The following is a 21095-nucleotide window of genomic DNA, read 5'->3' on the forward strand; positions in this document are numbered from 1 at the left end:
AAGCCAGGGGCGCAATAGGAGAGATCTGCAGAGGACATGTTGATAAGTCGGTCCATTGGCCAGAACGAAAAGAATTCGGATGGGCTGATGAATATAAGGAACATGTCCGTTGATGACAGCAGCAGACGCAGGAGGAAGCGCTGGAGGAACAGAGCGCGCACGCACCAAAATGCTTCCTAAGGAGAAAACGGCAGAGTGCAGACTCCTGTTGTGCGGCTGGGGTTTTAAACGAGACGAAACACGTCTAAAGTACACCATGTGTCAGAAAATAACCTCGTGGCTGGCGATGGGATAATGGGGTGCCACGAGGCCCTGGGAGAGCCCGCTCCGCTTGCCTCAGCTCCTTGGACGTGGGCACGTCATTGTGAGAAGCCAAGTTGCCCCCGCGGAGTTGCCGCGGCTGCTTGCGTGTCCACTGAGCCGCGCGTGTTGGAGGGTCTGCGGAGCTGCCGCGGCTGCTTGCGTGTCCACTGAGCCGCGTGTTGGAGGGTCTGCGGAGCTGCCGCGGCTGCTTGCGTGTCCACTGTGCCGCGTGTTGGAGGGTCTGTGGAGCTGCCGCGGCTGCTTGTGTGTCCACTGTGCCGGGTGTTGCAGGGACTGCGGCTGCTTGCGTGTCCACTGTGCTGCGTGTTGGAGGGTCTGTGGAGTTGCCGCGGCAGCTTGCGTGTCCACTGTGCTGCGTGTTGGAGGGTCTGCGGAGCTGCCGCGGCTGCTTGCATGTCCACTGTGCTGGGTGTTGCAGGGTCTACGGCTGCTTGCGTGTCCACTGTGCTGCGTGTAGGAGGGTCTGCGGAGTTGCTGCGGCAGCTTGCGTGTCCACTGTGCTGCGTGTGGGAGGGTCTGCGGAGTTGCCGTGGCTGCTTGCGTGTCCACTGTGCCGCGTGTTGCAGGGTCTGTGGCTGCTTGCGTGTCCACTGAGCCGCGTGTTGCAGGGTTTGCGGCTGCTTGCGTGTCCACTGTGCCGCGTGTTGGAGGGTCTGCGGTCCTTGGCCACTGACAGCCTGGTTCCTCCGCCCGCCAGCCTCCAGGCTGACTGACGCCTTCAGCCCTGCCCGTGCTGCCCTCGTGGCCGTGAGCTCCACGCAGGTGTCCCAAGGCCTTCCGCCTTGTTCAGAACAGTGCCCGGTCGCCGGCTCACTTCTCGGCTTCTTGTCACCAGAGGGCCTGGTGGGCAGTGGTACCCCATCGACCTCTGCACGCCAGACCCTTCAGGGCTGGCGCAAGCCCGCAGGGGTGCCGGGGCTCCAGGCCTGCCCCATGTGTTGTCCATGTGTTGGTGATTTTATCTCTCAGTTTGTGGAATGTTAGATTTCCCTGATTTTTCAGTTGTCAGTATCTCTTGTGTAAATATTTGCTTTATATGATAATGTGAAGTTCTTTGGGTTATGTTATCTGGGTGAATTCATGTTTTTATCATTGAATAATGGCTGGAGAGCTTATAAACCATTGATGTTTACTGTGAGAATTCTTATTTGTATTTATCTTTTCTATTGACTATGTATATTTATACTTCTTTTCTGCCTGCAATAGGAATTGATTAAAAATTTTTGTTGTTCATTTCTCCTTTTCATTTTAAACTTTTTGTTTAAAATCTAAACAGAACTACTCAATAAATTCTAAAGATGATTATTTTCTCCTTGTTGCAGTGAATAATAAAATCATTCTTAAAATGCATTGGTCCTGATCATACTTTTCTGTCTTCCAAGTTTTGTAGTCTGTTAATTTAGTTCTGCCTCCTTCCCCCTCATCCCACAGGAGGTTTGAAATGATACTATTTTGGTGGTTTGACTTGTTAGGTTATATTAAGAAATTTCTTTTCTTTAGTTTTAGTTGTCATGTATCTTTATTTAATTAATTAATTTGTTTATATGTGGTGCTGAGAATCGAACCCAGTGCCTCACACATGCTAGGCAAGTGCTCTACCACTGAGCCCCAGCCCCAGCCCCAGCCCAACAAATTCCTTAATGTTAAATCAGCCATGTATTTTAATTGTGTTTACTAGTATTGTAATCAGTTTTTTTCCATATTTTTCCTGGTGCATTATAGTTGTACATAATGACAAAATTCATTGTTACATATTCCTACATGCACATGACATAACAGTATAATTTGGTCAGTATCATTCCCCAGTATTTCTACTTTTCCTCCCTTAGCTTTCTTCCTCTACCTTACTGATCTCCCTTTGCTTTTTGTATAATCACCCCCCACCTTTCTTGTCCTTTTTCCTCTCTAGCTTCTGCATAGGAGACGAAACATAGAACCTTTGACCTTCTGATTTGGGTTTATTTCACTTAATATAATGGTTTCAAGTTCTGTCCACATTCCTGCAGATGGGTGTTCATATATCACTGTAGTAACATGCCTTTAATTCTTTGGGATAAATACCAAAGAGTGATGTAGCCGGGTCATATTTGGTTCCACACCGGGTCTTCTGGGGAACCTCCGTACTGATTTCTCTAGTGGTTGTGCTTACAGTCCCCCTCAGCAGTGTAACAGTGCTCCTTTGTCTCTATATCCTCTCCAGCATTTATTATTGTTTGTATTCTTTTAAAAAATACATTTTTAGTCATCAGTGGACCTTTTTTTATTTAGATATGGTGCTGAGACTCGAACCCTGTGCCTCACACATGCCAGGCAAGCGCTCTACCACTGAGCCCCAGCCCCTTGTTTGTATTCTTAATGACTGCCATTCGGACTTGAGTGAGATGAAATCTCAGTATTGTCTTGATTTGCATTTCTCTAGTTGCTAAGGAGGTCGGATAGTCTTTCAAGTATTTTTTTTTGCTGCTTTTGAAAAGTACCTGGTTCATTTGTCTATTTATTTATTGGGTGGTTGTTGTTATTAGCAATACCAGGAATTGAACCTGAGGCACTCGACTCCTGAGCCACATACCTAGCCCTTTTTAAGATGTATTATTCATTCATTCGTTCATTTATTTTTGGTACTAGTGATTGAACCTAGGGGTTCAAAGTAAACATTTTATTTAGAGGCAGGTTCTTTCTAAATTGCCAAGTTGCTGAGGTTGGCCTTGAGATCCTTCTCCCTCAGCCTCTGGAACTGCTGGGATTACATGTGTGCACACTGCGCCCAGTTTTTATGTCTCATAAGCCCGTAGGGCCTCACTAAGTTGCTGAGTCTGGTCTCTAACTTGGAATCATCCTGCTTCAGACTCCTGAGTTGCTGGGATTATAGACGTGCACCACCATGCCCACCTTGGGTTAGGTGTTTATTTTTTTTGTTTTTTTGTTTATTTTGTGTTTGTGTGTGTTCAGTTTGTTTTAAATTTCTTTATATACTGTGAATATTAATCTTCTGTCAAAAGATTAATCTCTCTCTCTCTCTCTCTCTCTCTCTCAATTTAACCCAAGGGTGCTTTACCACTGTGCCACATCCCCAGCCCTTTTGTATGTTTATTTTGAGACAGGGTCTTGCCAAATTGCTTAGGGTCTGGTTAAGTTGCTGAGACTGGCTTTGAACTTCAAATCCTTCTGTCTCAGCCTCTAGAGTTGCTGGGATTACAGGTGTGTGCCACTGTACTTGGCTCTCTTCAAACTTTTGTTTCCTTTGCTATGCAGAAGCTTTTTAATTTGATACAATCCCATTTATTAACTCCTGGCATTATTTCCTGAAGGCTTTTAAAAATCTATAGTTTTGGACAGTTTTTGTTAGGAATTTGGTTCAGATAAATATTTTTTCCCCCTTTTTTGTTGTTGTTTTTGTTTTGAATATGATGTTTTGGCAGCTTGCAATAATTCACCTAAAACTATTTGGACTTCGATCATGTTAACGTCTAAGATATTATATCTACTTTACGATTAGATCAGTTACATTCTTTTTAAAATAAGATATAAGTGGATTTCCTATTTAAAACATAGGTTTTGCTTTATTTTTTATATCACTTATCTTTTATCCCTTATTTTCCATTATTTTCAAGTTCTGAGTTCATTTGTATTTTTTTTCCCTCTTTAAGTATTAAAACAATTTAGAAGCTTTAAAATTATTTGAATATTATATTCTCAGTTTTTTATTTGTATCTTATTTAAAAATTTTTTTTCTAATTTCTATTCCTTAGTATACTTCAAAATAATTAAAAGATATTAGTTGTTTTAAAGATTTTTTACATTACATTGGGTTAAAGAATCCACATTACTACTAGTGTTATCTTTATTTTACTTTCCTAAAGTTGTTATAAATTAAATTTCATTACACTTATAAGGCAACCCAATTAGATCATACCTCAATTTTTGGAATTTTATTTTTTTCACTCATTTGCATTTGGTCCTTTATGTCAGTCTTAATCAAGTACATATGTCTGGGCAGCCCTCATTCACTTCACTAAATGTGCAACTGCAGCCTGGTGTATGCACTCAGTCCAGAACCTGCCAGGTGGTTGAAGCTACTGCTGTAGGTCGAGGGAGTCTTGGGAAGGTCAACTCAAAAGAGGGGAGGCCAGAATAGGGATCCCTTAGCCAGCTCAAAGACGCAGCTCACTTACCTGGGTCTGTCCTCACTTCCAGGGTGTAAGGAAGGACTGAGTGTAGGGGAGAAAAAGTCTGATATTTACTGTTTAACATGGTGAAAATGCTGGAGAAATGCCCAATTGTTTTGTAGGCCTTTAAATTGTGCTTTATATGGAGTATAACATATAAGCCTTAAGATTCATTATTTTAAAATATGTGTGTTTATTTCTTCGTAGGCCTCGAAATAGAGGAAAAACTACGGTGGATGATGAAGATAGCATGGATGGGCTGGAGACAATAGAAGCAGAAAATATCGTGGAAACAGGTATCACAGTTTAACAAGAATGTTTACAAATGCCCTTGATGGTATGCACGTTTGTGCCTGGCATGTGTGTGGAGATGTGCTGAGAGCCAGGGTCGACACACTGCAGTCCAGCAATTCCATCTGTCCCAGTTAGTTGGCTAGCTAGTCACATTGTGAAAAACCCAGCTCCTCCTTCCTCGTCCCCATCGCCCACCCCTTTCCTTGAGTCCCGAGTTAGTAGAAATTATATTTATGGATATCTGTTTTATCAAAGTAAAATCAAAACTGAATGACTCAGGCCATGAGTATCACAGGGTATTTCTGGCTTGTGAACCATCAAGTGTTTGTTCAAAGCTTTCTTCGTTAATATGTATGTAGAGAGAAAGTGTTTCATTAGTGAATGATAGTATGAAATATTGGGTTAAAAAAGGTTTCTGGTCTACAGAACCTTTGGGTGCCCTCAGTTAGCTGTGTATTGTGCACCTGCAAAATGTATGGTAGAGCAGGTTGCCCAGAGTGGTTTCCAGAATTTACAGGAGATTGGTGATTTAATAAGTGGTCAAAGGGACTGGGTTTCATATTGTATATAGGGGATATCTGCAGGAAGTAGTCCTTCATTGGCATTATTTTCTACAATTGTTGGATGGGGTGTTAGACTTTCTCTCTGAAGTTGAAATCATCCTGATGCTTACAGAATGTCATAAGGTTTTTATAGAAGAGTGTAAAATTGCTTTATCTTTTAAACTATAATTTTCCAGAAAGTGCCTTATGGTTGTCAAATGTGTTATTATATAGTTATAATTTTTGGAAAGCCTTCAAATAGTCTGCACAATTTCCACCTCTCTCTTGACTAGGGCCTAGGTAGATAGAATGACAAAATAAAGCTTGAAAGTTCTGAATTTTAAATTCACCCTTTTGTGCACATTATCACACTACTCCAAACTTGAATCTACATAAATTGCATTAGTTCTTTTTCATATCATTTTTTTCTGTAGTTCACTCTTATTAATGAAGAGTCTTTTTGAAGTTTCAAATAATATTATCATCAGGATGATTCCTGATGAATTACAGTAGTGGTACCAGAGTTTGTTACACGTATCCACATTCTTCTTGGTATTCTCACTCAGCAGCAGTAGGTTAGCTCCTGCCTTTCTGTCTTACTCTGCTGTGCTTCTCCAGTTGTCATTTTTGATAACTCATTCAATACCCCAACCTTTCAGCTTCCTGATTTCCTCAGAAATCTGTTCTTCAGTCCCCCTCAGTTGCTCATTCTTATAGTCCTGTGTTAGCTTTCTTATTGTACCAGTCACAGAGACAATTGTTTCGTTTCCAAAATCTCAACTTAGCTGTCCTACCCTCTGGCTACTTCTTTTTCCAGCTCACTTTCTCCTAATGTCTACACCACAGTAACACTTTCACCTTATCAGGAGCTCTAGCTCATTGCTCTTACCAGTGGGCTTGTTGCTGTCCTTTCAAGCTGGATTCTACGACTCATCATTGTGATCATTATTCTCTTCCAGCAGCCCAGATTGTGCATTCTAGTAGCTGAACATAGCTGTAGAGAAATGCAAAATCTTGCTGACTAGTTTCATTTTAAACTTGTGACCTCAAATCATATTGGTAATGATTACTGCCTTCCTTTCATTCTACATACTTAAAAAATTTCCTCTCCCATTTGTTGAAAATGATTATTTCACTACCTTCTTTTTTTCAGACTTCTAATACTTCTTCCCAGTTTTCATTTAGCTGATGATCTTATTTATTTCAGTGAAAAAATTTTTTTACACTCAGCCACTGATTCTGCTTTCCTACTTGGATTTTTTGTCCACCTGGTAAAATGGAATGAAAAGTCTCTGTGGATCTCTGAGGCTAAGTCCTTTACTTCTGTCCTGGATTCTATCTACTTTCACCTTTTGTGGATTTTGAGGGTGCATGCTTTTTTGCTTTCCTATGTCAGGAGTTTTTCCAGCTCGTTAAATCATTCATTAGCTGCAGAATCATCCCTCTCATACAGTCTGCTGATCACTCATCTCCTCTTAGCTCTGAATGTGAGGTTCTTTGCTCACCTTTATAGCAGAAGTCCTGGACAGTAGTCTTTTTGAAACCCTTGAAAGAGTTGTCTTATGGTTTCTACTTTTTTTTGTTGATATTGGGATTGATAGTGGGAAAATGGATCGACACTTTACCACTGAGCTACATCCCCAGCCCTTTTTATTTTTGTTCTGAGACAGGGTCTCAGTAAGTTGCCTAGGCTGGCTTTGAATGTGTGATCCTCCTGCCTCAGCCTCCTGAGTTGCTATAATTATAGGTTTGTACCACTGCAACCAGCTGGTTGCTACTTTTGACTGTTTTCTCACGAACCCACTCTAATCTGGCTTTCTTCTTTTCTTTCTACAAAAATATTCTTGTCAGATCATCAGTAATCTCATATTACTAAAACCAACTTTTAGTCTTCGTCCTTCTTAACCACCCATTATCTTTTCACATAGCTAACCACTCTCAGGAGTGGAACTTTTTATTTTTCTTGACTTATAGGACTGCAAATCTGTTGTGTTTTCTACTCACTGATTTCTCCTCATTCTTTTCTACTCATCTTGTATATCAAGTGGTCTTATTCAGTTTAGTGGCTTTCAATATTACCCGTGTGCTGATGACTCTAAAAATCACGATAGTGACTTCTTTTTTGCTGTACTGGGTTGTTGGTAGAGGCAAGCACTACAAGAGCTACATTCTCAGCTCACAATAATGACTTTTTAAAAAATTTTTTTAACTGATATATAAAAACATAAAGGTTGTACATATTAGTGGAGACGAGTAGCGGTTTTTTTTCCTTGCCTTAACATGAACTGTTATCTTCAGCTTGTTTATTAACACCTCTTAGGTATTTGGAGAGGATCTAAAATGAATGTGCTCTTTGTGGAACTTCTTATTGTTATTCTGAAACCTCTTCCCGTGTTCCCACTTCAGCCATGCTACCACATGTGGTTTAGGTGAAACATGGAGCCTTTTAAAAAAATTTTAAATAAAATATATATTTTTTAGTCGTGGATGGACACAGTACCTTTATTTTTATGTGGTGCTGAAGATCGAACCCAGTGCCTCTTAAGTGCTAGGTGAGCACTTTATCACTGACCTACAACCCCAGACCTGGTGTCTCTTTTTCGATACAGGGTACAAGAGGCACTTAACCACTGGGCCACATCCCCAACTCTTTTTAAAAATTTTGGTACAGAGCCTCGCCAAGTTAGCTAGGGCTCCACTAATTTGCTGAGGCTGGTTTTGAACTTGTGATCCTCCTACCTCAGTCTCCCAAGTCATAGGGTTTACAGGTGTGTTCCACGCTATTTTTATTTTTTAATGAATTAATTTGAGAAAGGATGTCACCAAGACTTCAGCTGAAGTCTTTCTTGATTTATCTTCCTGGGACTCCTTTGGGCTTCACCTTGTTGGTGTCTCCTGAGCTCAGTCACTTCGTTCTCCTCCACTGCCTATTGCACAGCTGGTTACCACCACCCTTCCTCCTCTGGACTGCGCCTCTACATAGCCTCTTCATTGGCCTTGCTGCTTTTCTTTTCACTCCATTCTAGTCTTGTTTTCATGTAATACCTGCTGTGATCCTTCCAAACCAGCTGTTAAGAACATTTTACTTCCATCTGCCAACCATCCAAAGCCTCTAGGCATATTTAGAATGTAGTCAAAAGTCTGCACCATGACCTTCAAACTCTTCTGCCCTTACTGGGACTCCCTGTCCCACACCATCTTCCCTTTCCCTGTGGTCCAGCCTTGTGACCTCCTTTCCCTTCCTGGAGTTCAGCCACGCTTCTTTCCAAGGCAGTTGTACGTTTTGTTTTCTTTCCTTGGAATACACCCCCCCCCACCATCTTGCTCCTTCACTTAAGTCAAGTCTCTTCTCTAGTGCTGTCTTCCCAGGAAGGTCGTTCCTTCCAGCTTGTCTAAAGGCAGCACTAGACGGGGTGCAGTGGTGCAGACCTGTAATTCCATTGACTTGGGATCTCAAGCTTGAGGCCAGTCTCTGCAACTTAGTGAGGCTTTTCTTTTAAAAAATAATAAAGGACTCAGTGGTAGAGCACCCCTGGGTTCCATCTCCAGCACTCCCCCCATTAAAACAAACAAACAAACAGAAAACCCCAGTACTTATTGCTCTGTGATCTCTTCTGCTGTACTTCTGTTCCTGGTATTTAAGAACTAAGATATATTTTTATTTGTTCTGTGCCTTCCTCACTAGACTGTAAGTGCTGTAACACATGAGTAGACCTCCCTTTCACTAACTGGAGCAATGTTGTCATCTTAGGCTACCAGTTTGCGTTTTCTAAGCTTCTTACTGTTCTTTGTCACAAAAGCAAATTTCTGACATGTAATTTTTTTCCAAAAAGTAGGCTAGCAGGCCACACAAATGGATTGTTTTCTTATTCTGTCTCCATGGGAGATCAAGACTAAAGTATAGAGAAATGTCTTAACAGGAACAGGAGGATACTTTTTTATCCTGGCCTTTTACGCTGAAGCAAGGACCTGTGTATTAGTCCTTGTTTTGTGTCTTTCAGTAGAAAGACCTTCATCCAGTTCTTTAGTGAACATATAGGTCAAGAAGAATAAGGAAGGAGAGTGGGGGGAACAGTCATTAAACCAACAGTCTATAAGTGAACCCAAGCAAAGAATAGAGTTCTCTAAATTTCTAGTTAATTTAAACATAAATGTGAGTCTTGTGCAAGGTCCTGACTTCTCCCTGCATGTCTCAGGAGGCTTCAAGAGCTTATCAGAAGGTTCTCTTGCCAACGTAAATTCCATGCCTTGACACACTCACTTAATAATTTGCAGTGTAATAATTGTGTAATATAAGAGTATTAAGTAAAATGAGTGTCTTGTTGTGGTTGGTGGGTAGATTAATTCATAAGTAGTGGCCGTTGCTGTTGCTCTCATCTTTGTTATAGAAATAACCTTCCTTCTCCTAATTTTGGATTGTTGCATCTAGTTTTTTTTGAAATCTTTCCTTTTTTTGATCTGAGCACTTACTGCTGCTGTAAGTGTATTATAGCTTAGTATTCCTTTTACTGTGTGCCACAGGTTTTAGGATGTTGCGTTTTCATTTCCATTTGTTTGAAGAAATTTTAAAATTTCCCTCCTGATTTATTCATTGACCCATTGGTCTTTCAAGAGCATGTTGTTTAATTTCTGTGTATTCATACAATTTTGAGGTTCCTTTTGTTGTTGATTTCAAGTTTTACCCCTGCCTCCTTCCCCCTCTCATTTCCCTCTACATAATCAAGTTCCTCCTTTCTTCTCTTACCCTCCACCCCTCCATTCCCATTATATATCATCATCTACTTATCAGGGAAAACATTTGAACTTTGGTTTTTTGGGGATTAACTTATTTCACTTAGCATGATATTCTCCAATTCTGTCCATTTATTTGCAAATGCCATAATATTATTATTCTTTACGGCTGAATAATATTCCATTGTGTATATATACCACAGTTTCTTTATCCATTCACCCACTGAAGGGCATCTAGGTTGGTTCCACAATCTAGTTGTTGTGAATTGAGCTGCTATAAATATCCAACTATTATTGTTTACAGTCTGCTCTCCTTTAAAATCTAACAGTGTTTGCTTTATATAATTGGGTACTTCAGCGTTGATAATTGATATATTATCAATTATTATTTATTCTTATTGATTTGATCCCTGTATCATTATTTTAGTGACCTCCTTTGTCTTTTTTTTTTTTTAATGGTTTTTGAATCAGTCTTTTATTTGATACAAGTATAGTCACTCCTGCTTACTCTTGGTTTCCATTTGCAAAGTAGATCTTTTTCCATCCCTTTACTTTGAGTCTGTATGCATCTCTGGGGGGAGGGGTGGTGGAATTTCTTTTAGACAGTACCTTACTGGGTATTGCATTTTAAACCCATTTGGCTAGTCTTTATCTTTTATAAAATTGGGGAAAATTATGTTTTAGTTCAATGTTATTATTGATGTGAAAGTATGCTTGTCATCTGTTAATTTTTTTCTTTAGTGGTTCTGTATGTGCTTTGTTTCTTTCTTCCCTTCTGCTCACCTTTGTGGTTTGGTGGTTTTCTGGATTAATAGGGGTAGCTTTTCTAGTTCTCTTGTGTATATGCTGTACTCTTGAGTTTTGTACAATTGTGAGTTTTTGTGACAGCAGTTATCATCCACGTCTCATGTAGGACTCCTTTACCTGAGCGTTTATGTAGGACTGGTCTGAGGGTAATGAATTACTTTAAGTTTTGCTTGTCATGCAAAGTCTATTTTTCTTTCATTTCTGAAATAAGGCTTCGGGTTTGGTACTTTTAACTGGCAGTTTTTTTTCTTGTAGGATATTGAGTATTTCTTTCCATTCTCTCCTGGCCTGTGAGATTTCTGCTGGGAATTCTGTAACAGTAGTTTTAAATTCATACCAGAGTTGTGGGAGAAGGTATAGATATTTCCCATATACCTTGTGACCCCACACAGGTATGATCTTTTCCCTTGTCAACCTCCTATACGAGGATGGTATTATTGTCCTCTGAAGTTCATAGTTTACCTAAAGGCCCATCTTTTGTGTTGTACATAGTGTGGGTTTTGGACACACATATTGACATGTGTCCTTGTGTATCATAGAGAGTAGTTTGACCCTGAAAGTCGTCTGTGCGTCACCTCATCATCCTTACCTCTCCATACCCTCTGGCATCATCCATTCTTTTTATTGTTTGCATAGTTTTGCCTTTTCCAGAATGTTGAATACTTGTAGCCTTTTCAGATCACCTTTTTAAAGTTAGTGATAGACGTTCATGTTTCTTCCATGTCCTCATATCTCGATAGGTTGTTTCTTTTGAACTGAGTTTTCCCAGAGTTTGGTTGTACCATAGTTTAGTTATCATTCATTCACCTATTGGAGGACACCTTGATTGTTTTCAGGGTCTGGCAATTGTGAATAAAGCTGCTATGATTACTGTGTGCATATGTTTGTATGGACATGCTTCCAGCCCATTTGAGTAAATACCAAGCAACATGATTGCTAGATTGCTAAGGGTATGTTTATAGCAACCCCACCCCACTCTTCAAGCCTGAACCTTCAGCATGCTAGGCAAGTGCTCTTCCATTGAGCTAGAGCTGCATCCCAGGCGAAGAATAATTTTGTGAGGAACTGTCAAAGTGGCTATATCTGTTTGCATTCTCAGCTGTACAATGTTAGGATAGAAATATCTTTCTCCATCTATTTACTGTTAATCTAACTGCATCTTTAAAGTAGGTTTCTTGTGGACAATAGGTGGGTCTTGTTTTTGGATCACTCAGACAGTCTCTGTCTTTTAATTGATATATTTATACTGTTGGCATTCCTTCCTTTAGTACTGGAGAGTGAACCCAGGGCCTCATGCATACTAAGCAAGTGCTCTACCACTGAGCTACATCTGGTGTCCTTTTTATTTTGAGACCTGATGTTCTTAAGCTGTCCGGGTTTTCCTTGAACTTTCTTTTTTTATATATATATTTTTAGTTGTAAATGGACACAGTACCTTTATTGTATTTATTTATTTTTATGTGGTGCCAAGGATTGAATCCAGTGCCTTACACATTTGAGGCAAGCACTCTACCACTGAGCCACAACCCCAGCCCTGTTCTCAAACTTTTGATTCTCCTGCCTCAGTTTTCTGAGTAGGTGGGATTACAACAAATCTTGATCAAGTAAAATTAATAGCTCCCGTATCTATTATTGTCTCATCATTATTGTTTGTTCCTATTTTTGTCTTCTGCTATTTTCCACCTTTGTGATTTTAATTGAGCACTTTCTGTGATTCTGTTTTCTCTCCTTTCTTAGTATATATCAGTTTACCCCTTTTTTAGTGGTTATTCTAGAGTTTGCAATATATAATCACAGCTAATTCAAGTCTACTTTCAATTAACACCGTACTACCTAACTGGTAGTGTGAATACCTTGTAGTAACAGAATAAATAGTCTTGCGTTCCCAGCCCGTGCATGGTTGCCAGCTGTTCACCACTTATTCATAAACATGAGTATATATAAGCCTACTTAGTTGCATAGTGTTGCAAATATTAGTTTGAACTAATAGATATCTTTCAGATCAATTAAGAATAAAATTAAAAATTTTACCTTTACTTATTCCTTTTGAGATGCTCTTCCTTTCTTGATATAGATCTGGGTTTCTGACCTATATTGTTTTTGTTCTCCTTAAACAACTTTTAACATTTCTTGCAAGGTAGATCAACTGGACAAATTCCTCAATATTTGCTTTTCTGAGAAGAACTTAATTTCCCATTTAGCTTTGAAGGATAACATTGCAGGATACAGAATTCTATGTTGATATTCTTTGTCACCATGTTCAGTAGTTCACTTTTTTTTTTTTTCCCCTGAGGTGGACGGGCCTAGTTAAAAACAGAATGCTTTGGCATATTTAAAAATGGTTCTTCCCCCACCCTTAACCTGCCCCAGGCACAAAAGGATTTTTCTGTATATTCACTGAGAACCTGGTCCTGGAGGTAAAATTCCCCAGTGTTGTCCCCTCTCCCCCAAGTTTTTAATCTTATACTTGTCTACACTGGGCCTATAGCATTTTGTCAGTTACAGTGCAAGTCTTCCTGATGGTGAAGGTTTTTGCTCAGTTGTTATTCTTATGGGCCTGTCTTTCCAGTTCTGAGAGCAGCAGTTTGCCCTATGATCTCTTACAGGCCTAGGAAGAATCAATATTTCAGTTCACTTTTTACTTGTTAGGATTGAATAGAAGCAATATCAAGACTACCATTCGTGAACTTTAGAGGGATTTCTACTAATGACATCTGCTTAGTGTTAGTCACTATCACTGTGACAAATACCTGAGATAATTGACTTAAAAGGAAGAAAAGTTTATTTTAGTGCTTGGTTTCAATCAGTGGTTGCTCAGTTCCATTGCTTTTGAGCCTGTATTGGGAATGGGTGTGTTTTAATTTGGTCACTTTGACCAAACAACAAACAAACAAAAAACTCTCCACAAAACCTCACAAGAAGAATTTTAGAGGAGAAGTTTATATGGGCTCAAGATTTCAGAAGTCCACAGAAGGTGGGCTCCATTACCCAGTGTCTGAGGTGAGGCAGAGAGCATCATGGTGGAAGAGTGTGGAGGAAAGCAACTCTGGACATGGCTACCAGGAAGCAGAGCCTGACTGAGATGACTCATCAGGGACAAAATAAAAACCCCAAGGGCACGCCCCCAGCGATCCTCCTCCTTCAGGCACACCCTACCCGCCTACAGCCCCAGGCAGTTAATCCATTCCAGTGGATCAGTGCACTGCTTAAGTCAAAGCTACCATAACCCAGTTACTTCACCTCAGCTTTCTCGCATTGTCCCCACAGGAGCTTTTGGGAGACGCCTCATATTTAAACCATAACAGCATGACAGAGGAGCTCCATTCACCTCAGGATGGATAGGAGCAAGAAGGACTAAGGGACCAACATCCCAGTGCTCTCTCCTTCAGTGGCCTGTCCCTGATGACTTACCTTCTTTCCACTAAGGCCTTACTTCCTAAAGGTTCTGCCACCTCCCAAAAGTGCATGGACTAGAGACCAAGCCTTCAATACCTAGGCCTGCAGGGAGACATTCAAGAGGCAAACTGTGGCATCATCTGCCTTGAATTACATCTAAAAATCTTGAATTGTCTTCAGGCCCAGTTTTGTGTTCATTTTTAGCTGCGGCGTGTCCAGTGTGTTTTTTTTTTTTTAAATACATGATCATGGTAGATAAGTTGTGGTACTCTCTTTTGCATAGTTCGCTCTCTACCTTCTGTATACATGTTGGAGTTACATTTTCTGGTCCTCTTGTGGGGCTATATGATTACTGGTGTCCAGTGAGTTGTGATTGGGAATCATGTAGGTCACTTATGGACTCAGCAAAACCTTCAGAAGCCTGTTTTTCTTTCATAGTTAGCATCAGCGTTTGTGTTAGTGGCTACTTATTTGCTTTTTTTTTTTTTTTTTTTTAATTTGGTCCTTAGACTAGGAGATAATGGAGCAGAAACACACAAGTACTTCTTCTTCTTCTTCTTCTTTTTTTTTTTTTTTTGTGCTGGGAATCAAACCCATGGCCTTGTGCTTGCAAGGCAAGCACTTTACCAACTGAGCTATCTCCCCAGTCACACGTACTTGTTGATTAGTTATAGTATGTCATTTGCAGACGAGTTTACAAAGAAATTTTCAGTTAGTTATTGCTGCATAGCACATCACCCCAAAATATAATGGTTCAAAACAACAGAAATGTCCTATGATTTTGTGGGTCAGGAATTCAGGTGGGCATTCCTGTGCAACTGAGCTGTTCTCTAACATCATCTAGGGTCACTTGTTGTTAGTCACTTGATACCTGGGCTTTTCTAGAGTATTCAGGACAGTTTTATTGGTTGATGTACATATATATTTTTAGACCTAAAGTGTCAAAAGAAGATCAATATTGATATAAATAGCCATTGTTATAAGGTAAAGATGTATGGTGAAATATATTTTTTTATTTTTGTTTATTATAAAAAAATCAACTGAAAACATTTTTTTTTTGAAAACCTTACAGGGAAACTAAATGAAATACTGGTAGCAACTAAATAAACCATCTAGAGAACAGTTTATCTAAAATCACAGTTTTAATTAATATTAGTGTAGTTTTGGGTTTTGATACATTTTGGGCACTTATTTTTAAGCCTTTTGTGTTTGCCTTAAGGAAATCATATCAGCAATTATATCAGTAATACATATTTATAACAGTTTATGGAGCAATTAAGGAGAGTAAGTCACCTATAGTGTTAACTGTCAAAGAAAATCATTCTCATATTTTTTGTGTCTTTACTTTTAGATGATTATACCTTGTTCTGTTAAAGCAGTGACCATGTTCATATTAATCAGTGTCAGCATTTTAATAAAGATAGGATGAATAAAAAGTTTGCTGTTTCTAACCAGCGCTAATGCTTTAGCTTTATGGCACCTTGTAGATGTAGAGGGTACACTGGATAAGACACAAACACATCTGGTCATCAAAACTCTTTTAAGACACTCTTCTTTTGGACATTTCTGTTAAAAAGGAGAGAACATGATTAAATAGTTTATCAGTTAGCATTTTCCTCTGCAGTTATGAAGTGTGCATGAACAGTGTTATTACTACGTTGTAGAGGTAAGGTGAGGAAGTCAGGAGAGAGGAAAATAATTTTTATTGTATTTAGTAGTATACCAGAACATATGGGAAGGCATGCATGCGTATTTCTTGGATAACTAGCAGACAGTGAATGGTAATGTTGACTAATGTAATTAGCAAATATTAGTTTTTAAAAATTTTATAATTCTTTGTTTATATATATGAGATCTATATTTTGTATATAATTAATTAATTAACTAATTAAACAATTATTGACCATGAATCAGATTTTATGACAGTCTCTGGTTTATAAAACAGTGTCTATTTCCACAGAGTGAACCGAGGGGACTCTTCATCTCCTCTGTGCCCTTTGTCCCTCTGGCAGTCTGGTGAAGTCCATGTACCCTCAGTAAATAATGTTTAAGTGAATAAAAATAATTGTAAAGATCTACCCTTAAACTGTAAAATGCAGCAGTGAATTTAATAACTACTATAATTTTGACATGGTGAAAAGGTAAATGATATTTTGGGATAGCTGAAAAAATAGAATACAGTAAGAAAATATCTGCAGTTCTGTTAATGACAGAGAAATGGGTGTTGCCAGTAACAATGCTTGTTGCTCATATTCTCGATAATTTCTTTTAATTTCTAAATTTTGCATATTAATAAAAATAGGGGTAAGTAAAAGTAAAGATGTAATTTCTTCCCTCAAGATCTTAGAATCCAAAAAAAAAAAAAAAAACTTAGAATCCCTTAATAAGTAAAATATAAACATCATTGAAAGCCAGGGTGCTTTGAAAGAATGTACTGTGTTGGTAACAAAGGCTGTACTTGAACACTGGAATATTTTTAACATCTTATAGTCTATTATGCAGTTATACTTGTGAGTTTGTTGTAGGATACATATAGTCCTTTGGAAGAATTATATAACTTTTGAGGGAAATAATTTCATAATTGCTCCAAATCAGTATTTTTTATTTCTGTGAACTTGTCTGTGAGGTAAGTGTTCTTGCCACTTTATAATCTTAGTTGTGCTTAAAAAAATGAAGTGGAAAACTTTAATTTCAGTTTTCATTTCATAGTCTTGATATTCAGCAAGTGATTCCTCAGTAAAATGTCCTTGTAAAACTGTTAGTATTTCTCTTTCTCATGGATCTCTTCTTAAAACTTCTGTGCTTTGTCAGACACTGCACCAGAGTGCCTGTACAAACCTGATTGTGCGTTTTGGCTTTGCCCTCAGCTTTGTGACTTTCCCTTTGCTAACTTTGAGACTTCATTTCCTTATCTTTCAAATGAGAATAATAGGTCAGATTGCTGCTGTTGTTGGGTGCTGTGAATTGAACCCAGGCCATTGTGTGTGTTAGGCAAGTGAGCTACTGAGCTCTGGAGCCCCAGAGGTTCCTTGTAAGGAAGAAGCTGAGTCAGCCTCTCCTCCTTGTTTTAACTGGGCTCCTGACATCTCTTCAAACCCTTTAGGAGCTGCACTGCCACCTCTTCCCTCAGCCCCTCAGACCTGTGTTGTCCTGTGTCATGTCAGGTACTGTACTGTTTTCTTTCTTCCACAGAAATCCATTAAGGACAGGTTTCCTGACTGTATTTTTGTACTGACTGCATTTGAAGGCAGTGTAGTAGTTACCCAAAATTTTGTTTGATAATCATTCTAAAGTAATGCTCTCCTACCTTCTAGCTCATAGCCACCAATATATGTTCTCTTCATTCTTATTACTTCTCAAAATACAATTTAATCATTTGTGGTCTGACATCAACAGTTAGATCTTAGGGGCTGGGGAGATAGCTCAGCTGGTAGAGTGCTTGCCTCGCAAGCACAAAGTCCTGAGTTCGATCCCCAGTACTGCCAAAAAACAAAAAAACAAAAACAAAAAAAAACCAGTTAGATCTTAGGCTGGGTGTGTAGCTCAATGATGGAGTGCTCAGTGTGGTTAACGCCCTGGGTCAATCTCTAATATCTGTGTTCCCCTTGAAAAAAATCTTGCAGATGAGGAGGTGGATATATATGCAGAAAAACACCCATGAACCTGCACTTATTAAAGGCCTTGGACTTAATGCTCTTCATGCATTGTCTTTTTTTTTTTTTTAATCCCAAAGCTAGTTTTATATTAGATACTATTATCTGTCTTTTAAATGGGGAGCAAAGTAAAGTTGACATGAGGTTAAGTAACATACAAAGGTCACATGACTAGTCCATGGCTGAGCTAAGATGCTCTGATTTTACCACATCGTACAACTTTTGTTATTAATTTAAACTTTCTCCTGTCATAGAACTAACTAGGATAGAGTAAGAGTCATGGAAATGGAAAATTAAAGGGTCTAAAGAGGATATGTAATGGAATTATGTAAGGGCAGAGATTAGAACTCACTTACCTTAGTATCCCCAAAGATGGTTGGCACATAGGTGATGTCATTTAATGAAGTGCATAGATAACTGTCAAGTTCTCTTAAGAACGTCAACTTGCCTACACATGGTTAGGTTCTTCAGCAGTGTAGTCACCCCTGCACATGCGCAGGTTAGAGATTAACCACTGGTAGCTGCTGGGGATAGACATCCCCTTCACCTCCACGCCCTCAGGGTTGCTTTCTGATTTAAGAGCATTTCGTTGACCAGAGAGTATTTGTTTGTATTTAGGTCAGGTTAAAAGTATAAGGGGAGAGATTCACTGGGGATTTTATGCCAAAGAAAAATATGCTGAAAAAGTTGTAATGTGAAAAGTCTCTTTTCCAATTTCTGCAAGTTTGGGCTGCAGGCATTTGAACAAACACAACTCCAGGAAAGGCAAAAACTCTGTAAAAGTGACCGAGGAGCCCAGCCTAGACTATTTTATTGATCGAATGGCTAACTTCATCCTTTAGACAAAGCATCAGCTTTGAGTGTGTATTTCAAGTGATAAACTAGAGATAGCCAAGTGCTGGCATTAGGAATACAACATTGGTTTTTACTGGGTCACATTCATCCTGAGCATGTCTGGATGACATCCCTGGTTAGGATCTCCATCTGATGTCATTTTTAGCTAGATCTAGTCTGTTGCACATTGTTCTGCCAGACTCTGACAATCTTTTGATGACTAGAGGTGGGAAAAGGGAGAGTCATAAGCTCTAATTATTCTGCCTTGACTTTGACAGACAGTAGGATGTAATATATTCTGCTAAATGCAGAGTGACAGTTAAAAAACAGTTTGTTATTAACCTGTAGTTTCATGTATTTAGGGAGACTTTTTATTGTTTCTGTTTTGGAATTGCTACTCCCAAGGAAGCAGTTACAAGATTCCTTTTTATTTATTAAAGAACAAAAAAGGCAAAACAGCAAAATTCAAATCAAAAATAAAACCAACTCATCAATCCTGACTGTTCTTTAGCATATCCAGGTTATGCTCATTAGCAGAACTGATAGCAATAATAAAGAAGAGAATAGGTTGAACTGTCAAAGCCAGTCTTTGTGGTTCAAAACTGGTCCTGATCTCATTTCTTAAACATAAACAATCAAACAAATAATTTCCCTAGAGTCTGAATTGTTTTTTTCCCCTTCTGAACAGAGGAAACCTATTTTCAAAAGGTATTTACCTGAAAACCTATCAATCTACCATTAGCGTTTGTGTTTAGCCTTGCCATTTCCTTCTGTTTCTAGAGAAAGGGAAAGGGTAACAGAAACACCGTTCTGCTTGTTTTCCCTGTTGTAAGCAGTGGAACCTCTCTGGAAGTGCTGTGCATTAGCAGTGCTGTATGCTGTGTGTTTACTTTTGGATGAGGGGTTAAACATAAGATAAAAGACCTGTTATACAGTTTTTCAGGAAAGAAAATTTTCTGTTAGATATTATAAGGGGTAAATAGCAGCATATTAACAAGTAGCAGACAGGCCAGACCCAGTTGGAAGGAACAATTTGGGGTAGGGGATTAATGGAACTGTCATTAGAGAAAAAAAATGTTCATAGGAAATGTAATGCCATGGGTCTCTGCTCCACCTGGCTCACTGTTTGTGAGCCTCTAAAGCACCACTGTACTCTACATTTCTTGTTTCTTTCTCGTACCTTTCTTGTTAGTATTAAGAACAGTGCAAAAAAAGGTATACCCACATGTGTGTTGGACCTCTGTGAGTACAAATGATATGCTTCCAAAGGTGTTTTAACACATCCCATTTTGTAGTCCTTCAAATGTAATAGGCAGAGTGAGTCTGTAGCAGAATTGGATTCCCTACTGTCTGGCTGTAAAAGCCCTAGAGAACAGGCAATGCAGAATGACCTGTGGGTCTTTCTGAATGATTTCCCTAGAGTGACAGGCCTTATAAGCACAGTCTGCTTTCCAAATTCTTGTGGGTCGCAGTTAAGTCAGACGTTGATGCCTCATGGAAAGGGCCTGTGAATTTTCAGACTGCAGTATCCTATTTCATGGCCTGGCGATCACGCCACCTAGTATTTGTTTTGGTTATGACAGCTTCCCTATCCTGATAGCACTTTCTGTGTTAACTTGGACATAAATTAAACAAGTATGCCAGAGACTTTAGAAAACAACAGTGACTTATAAAGCTGATTTTTGCTCTCATGTCGTATTCTGTAGCAGGAGTCGGGGCTCTTGTGGCATCTTTGTTTCATGTGGCTGGGGATAGACCTGAGTTTTTTTGTTTCTTCTTTTCTTTTGGCATCCAATGGAGCACTGACTTTTTGGCATCACTGCAGCTGGGTGACTGTCTATTCCATAGGAAAGGGGAACATAATTTTGCTCAGAGCAGGTCACTTAGTTTTAGGTGATGGAGAAGCAGCAGCAGTCACTTCTGGTCATATTCTGTTGGTGTAACTTGCCAAGTTTTGCTGCAAAGAATGTTGACTGAGCTAGATGAGTGCTCTCCTAAAATTGAGCACTGCAGAGGAAGGAGACTATGAACTTTGTCCTTTGTCAGGTTTATGTGCTTTATCTTGTTTACCTGTAAAGTTCTTGACATATTCTGAATTCCAATACCTTTTTGGGGATACAAATTACATGTATTTCCTTTCATCTGTAATGTATTCATTTTGCTCATGGCATCTTTTGTTATATATAAATTTTAAATTTTAATTTAGTAAAATTTGCAAAATTAATGTTTGATTCCCCCCCTTAAGTACAAACATGTATCTGTAGATTTGATTCTGGGTACTCCATATCAATTTTGTTTCTAGGGGTAGATAGGACATCTTGGTTGATATGCCTTACAAACATTGTGTA

General features: G+C 39.2%; 1 protein-coding gene across 19 annotated transcripts in view; it reads left to right on the forward strand.

Moving 5' to 3' along the window:
- Window positions 1-21095, forward strand: part of Kmt2c (lysine methyltransferase 2C) — a 268206-nt gene that overhangs the window by 65906 nt on the left and 181205 nt on the right. For all 19 annotated transcript variants that reach the window (XM_047559963.1, XM_047559970.1, XM_047559969.1 and 16 more), the window contains one exon: window positions 4698-4786. In XM_047559963.1, coding sequence (XP_047415919.1) covers window positions 4698-4786 — 89 coding nt within the window. Of the gene's footprint in view, window positions 1-4697; window positions 4787-21095 lie in introns of those variants that run through there.

Source organism: Sciurus carolinensis, chromosome 8 (assembly GCF_902686445.1).
Source record: "Sciurus carolinensis chromosome 8, mSciCar1.2, whole genome shotgun sequence".
In the NCBI taxonomy this organism is placed as follows: Eukaryota; Metazoa; Chordata; class Mammalia; order Rodentia; family Sciuridae; genus Sciurus; species Sciurus carolinensis.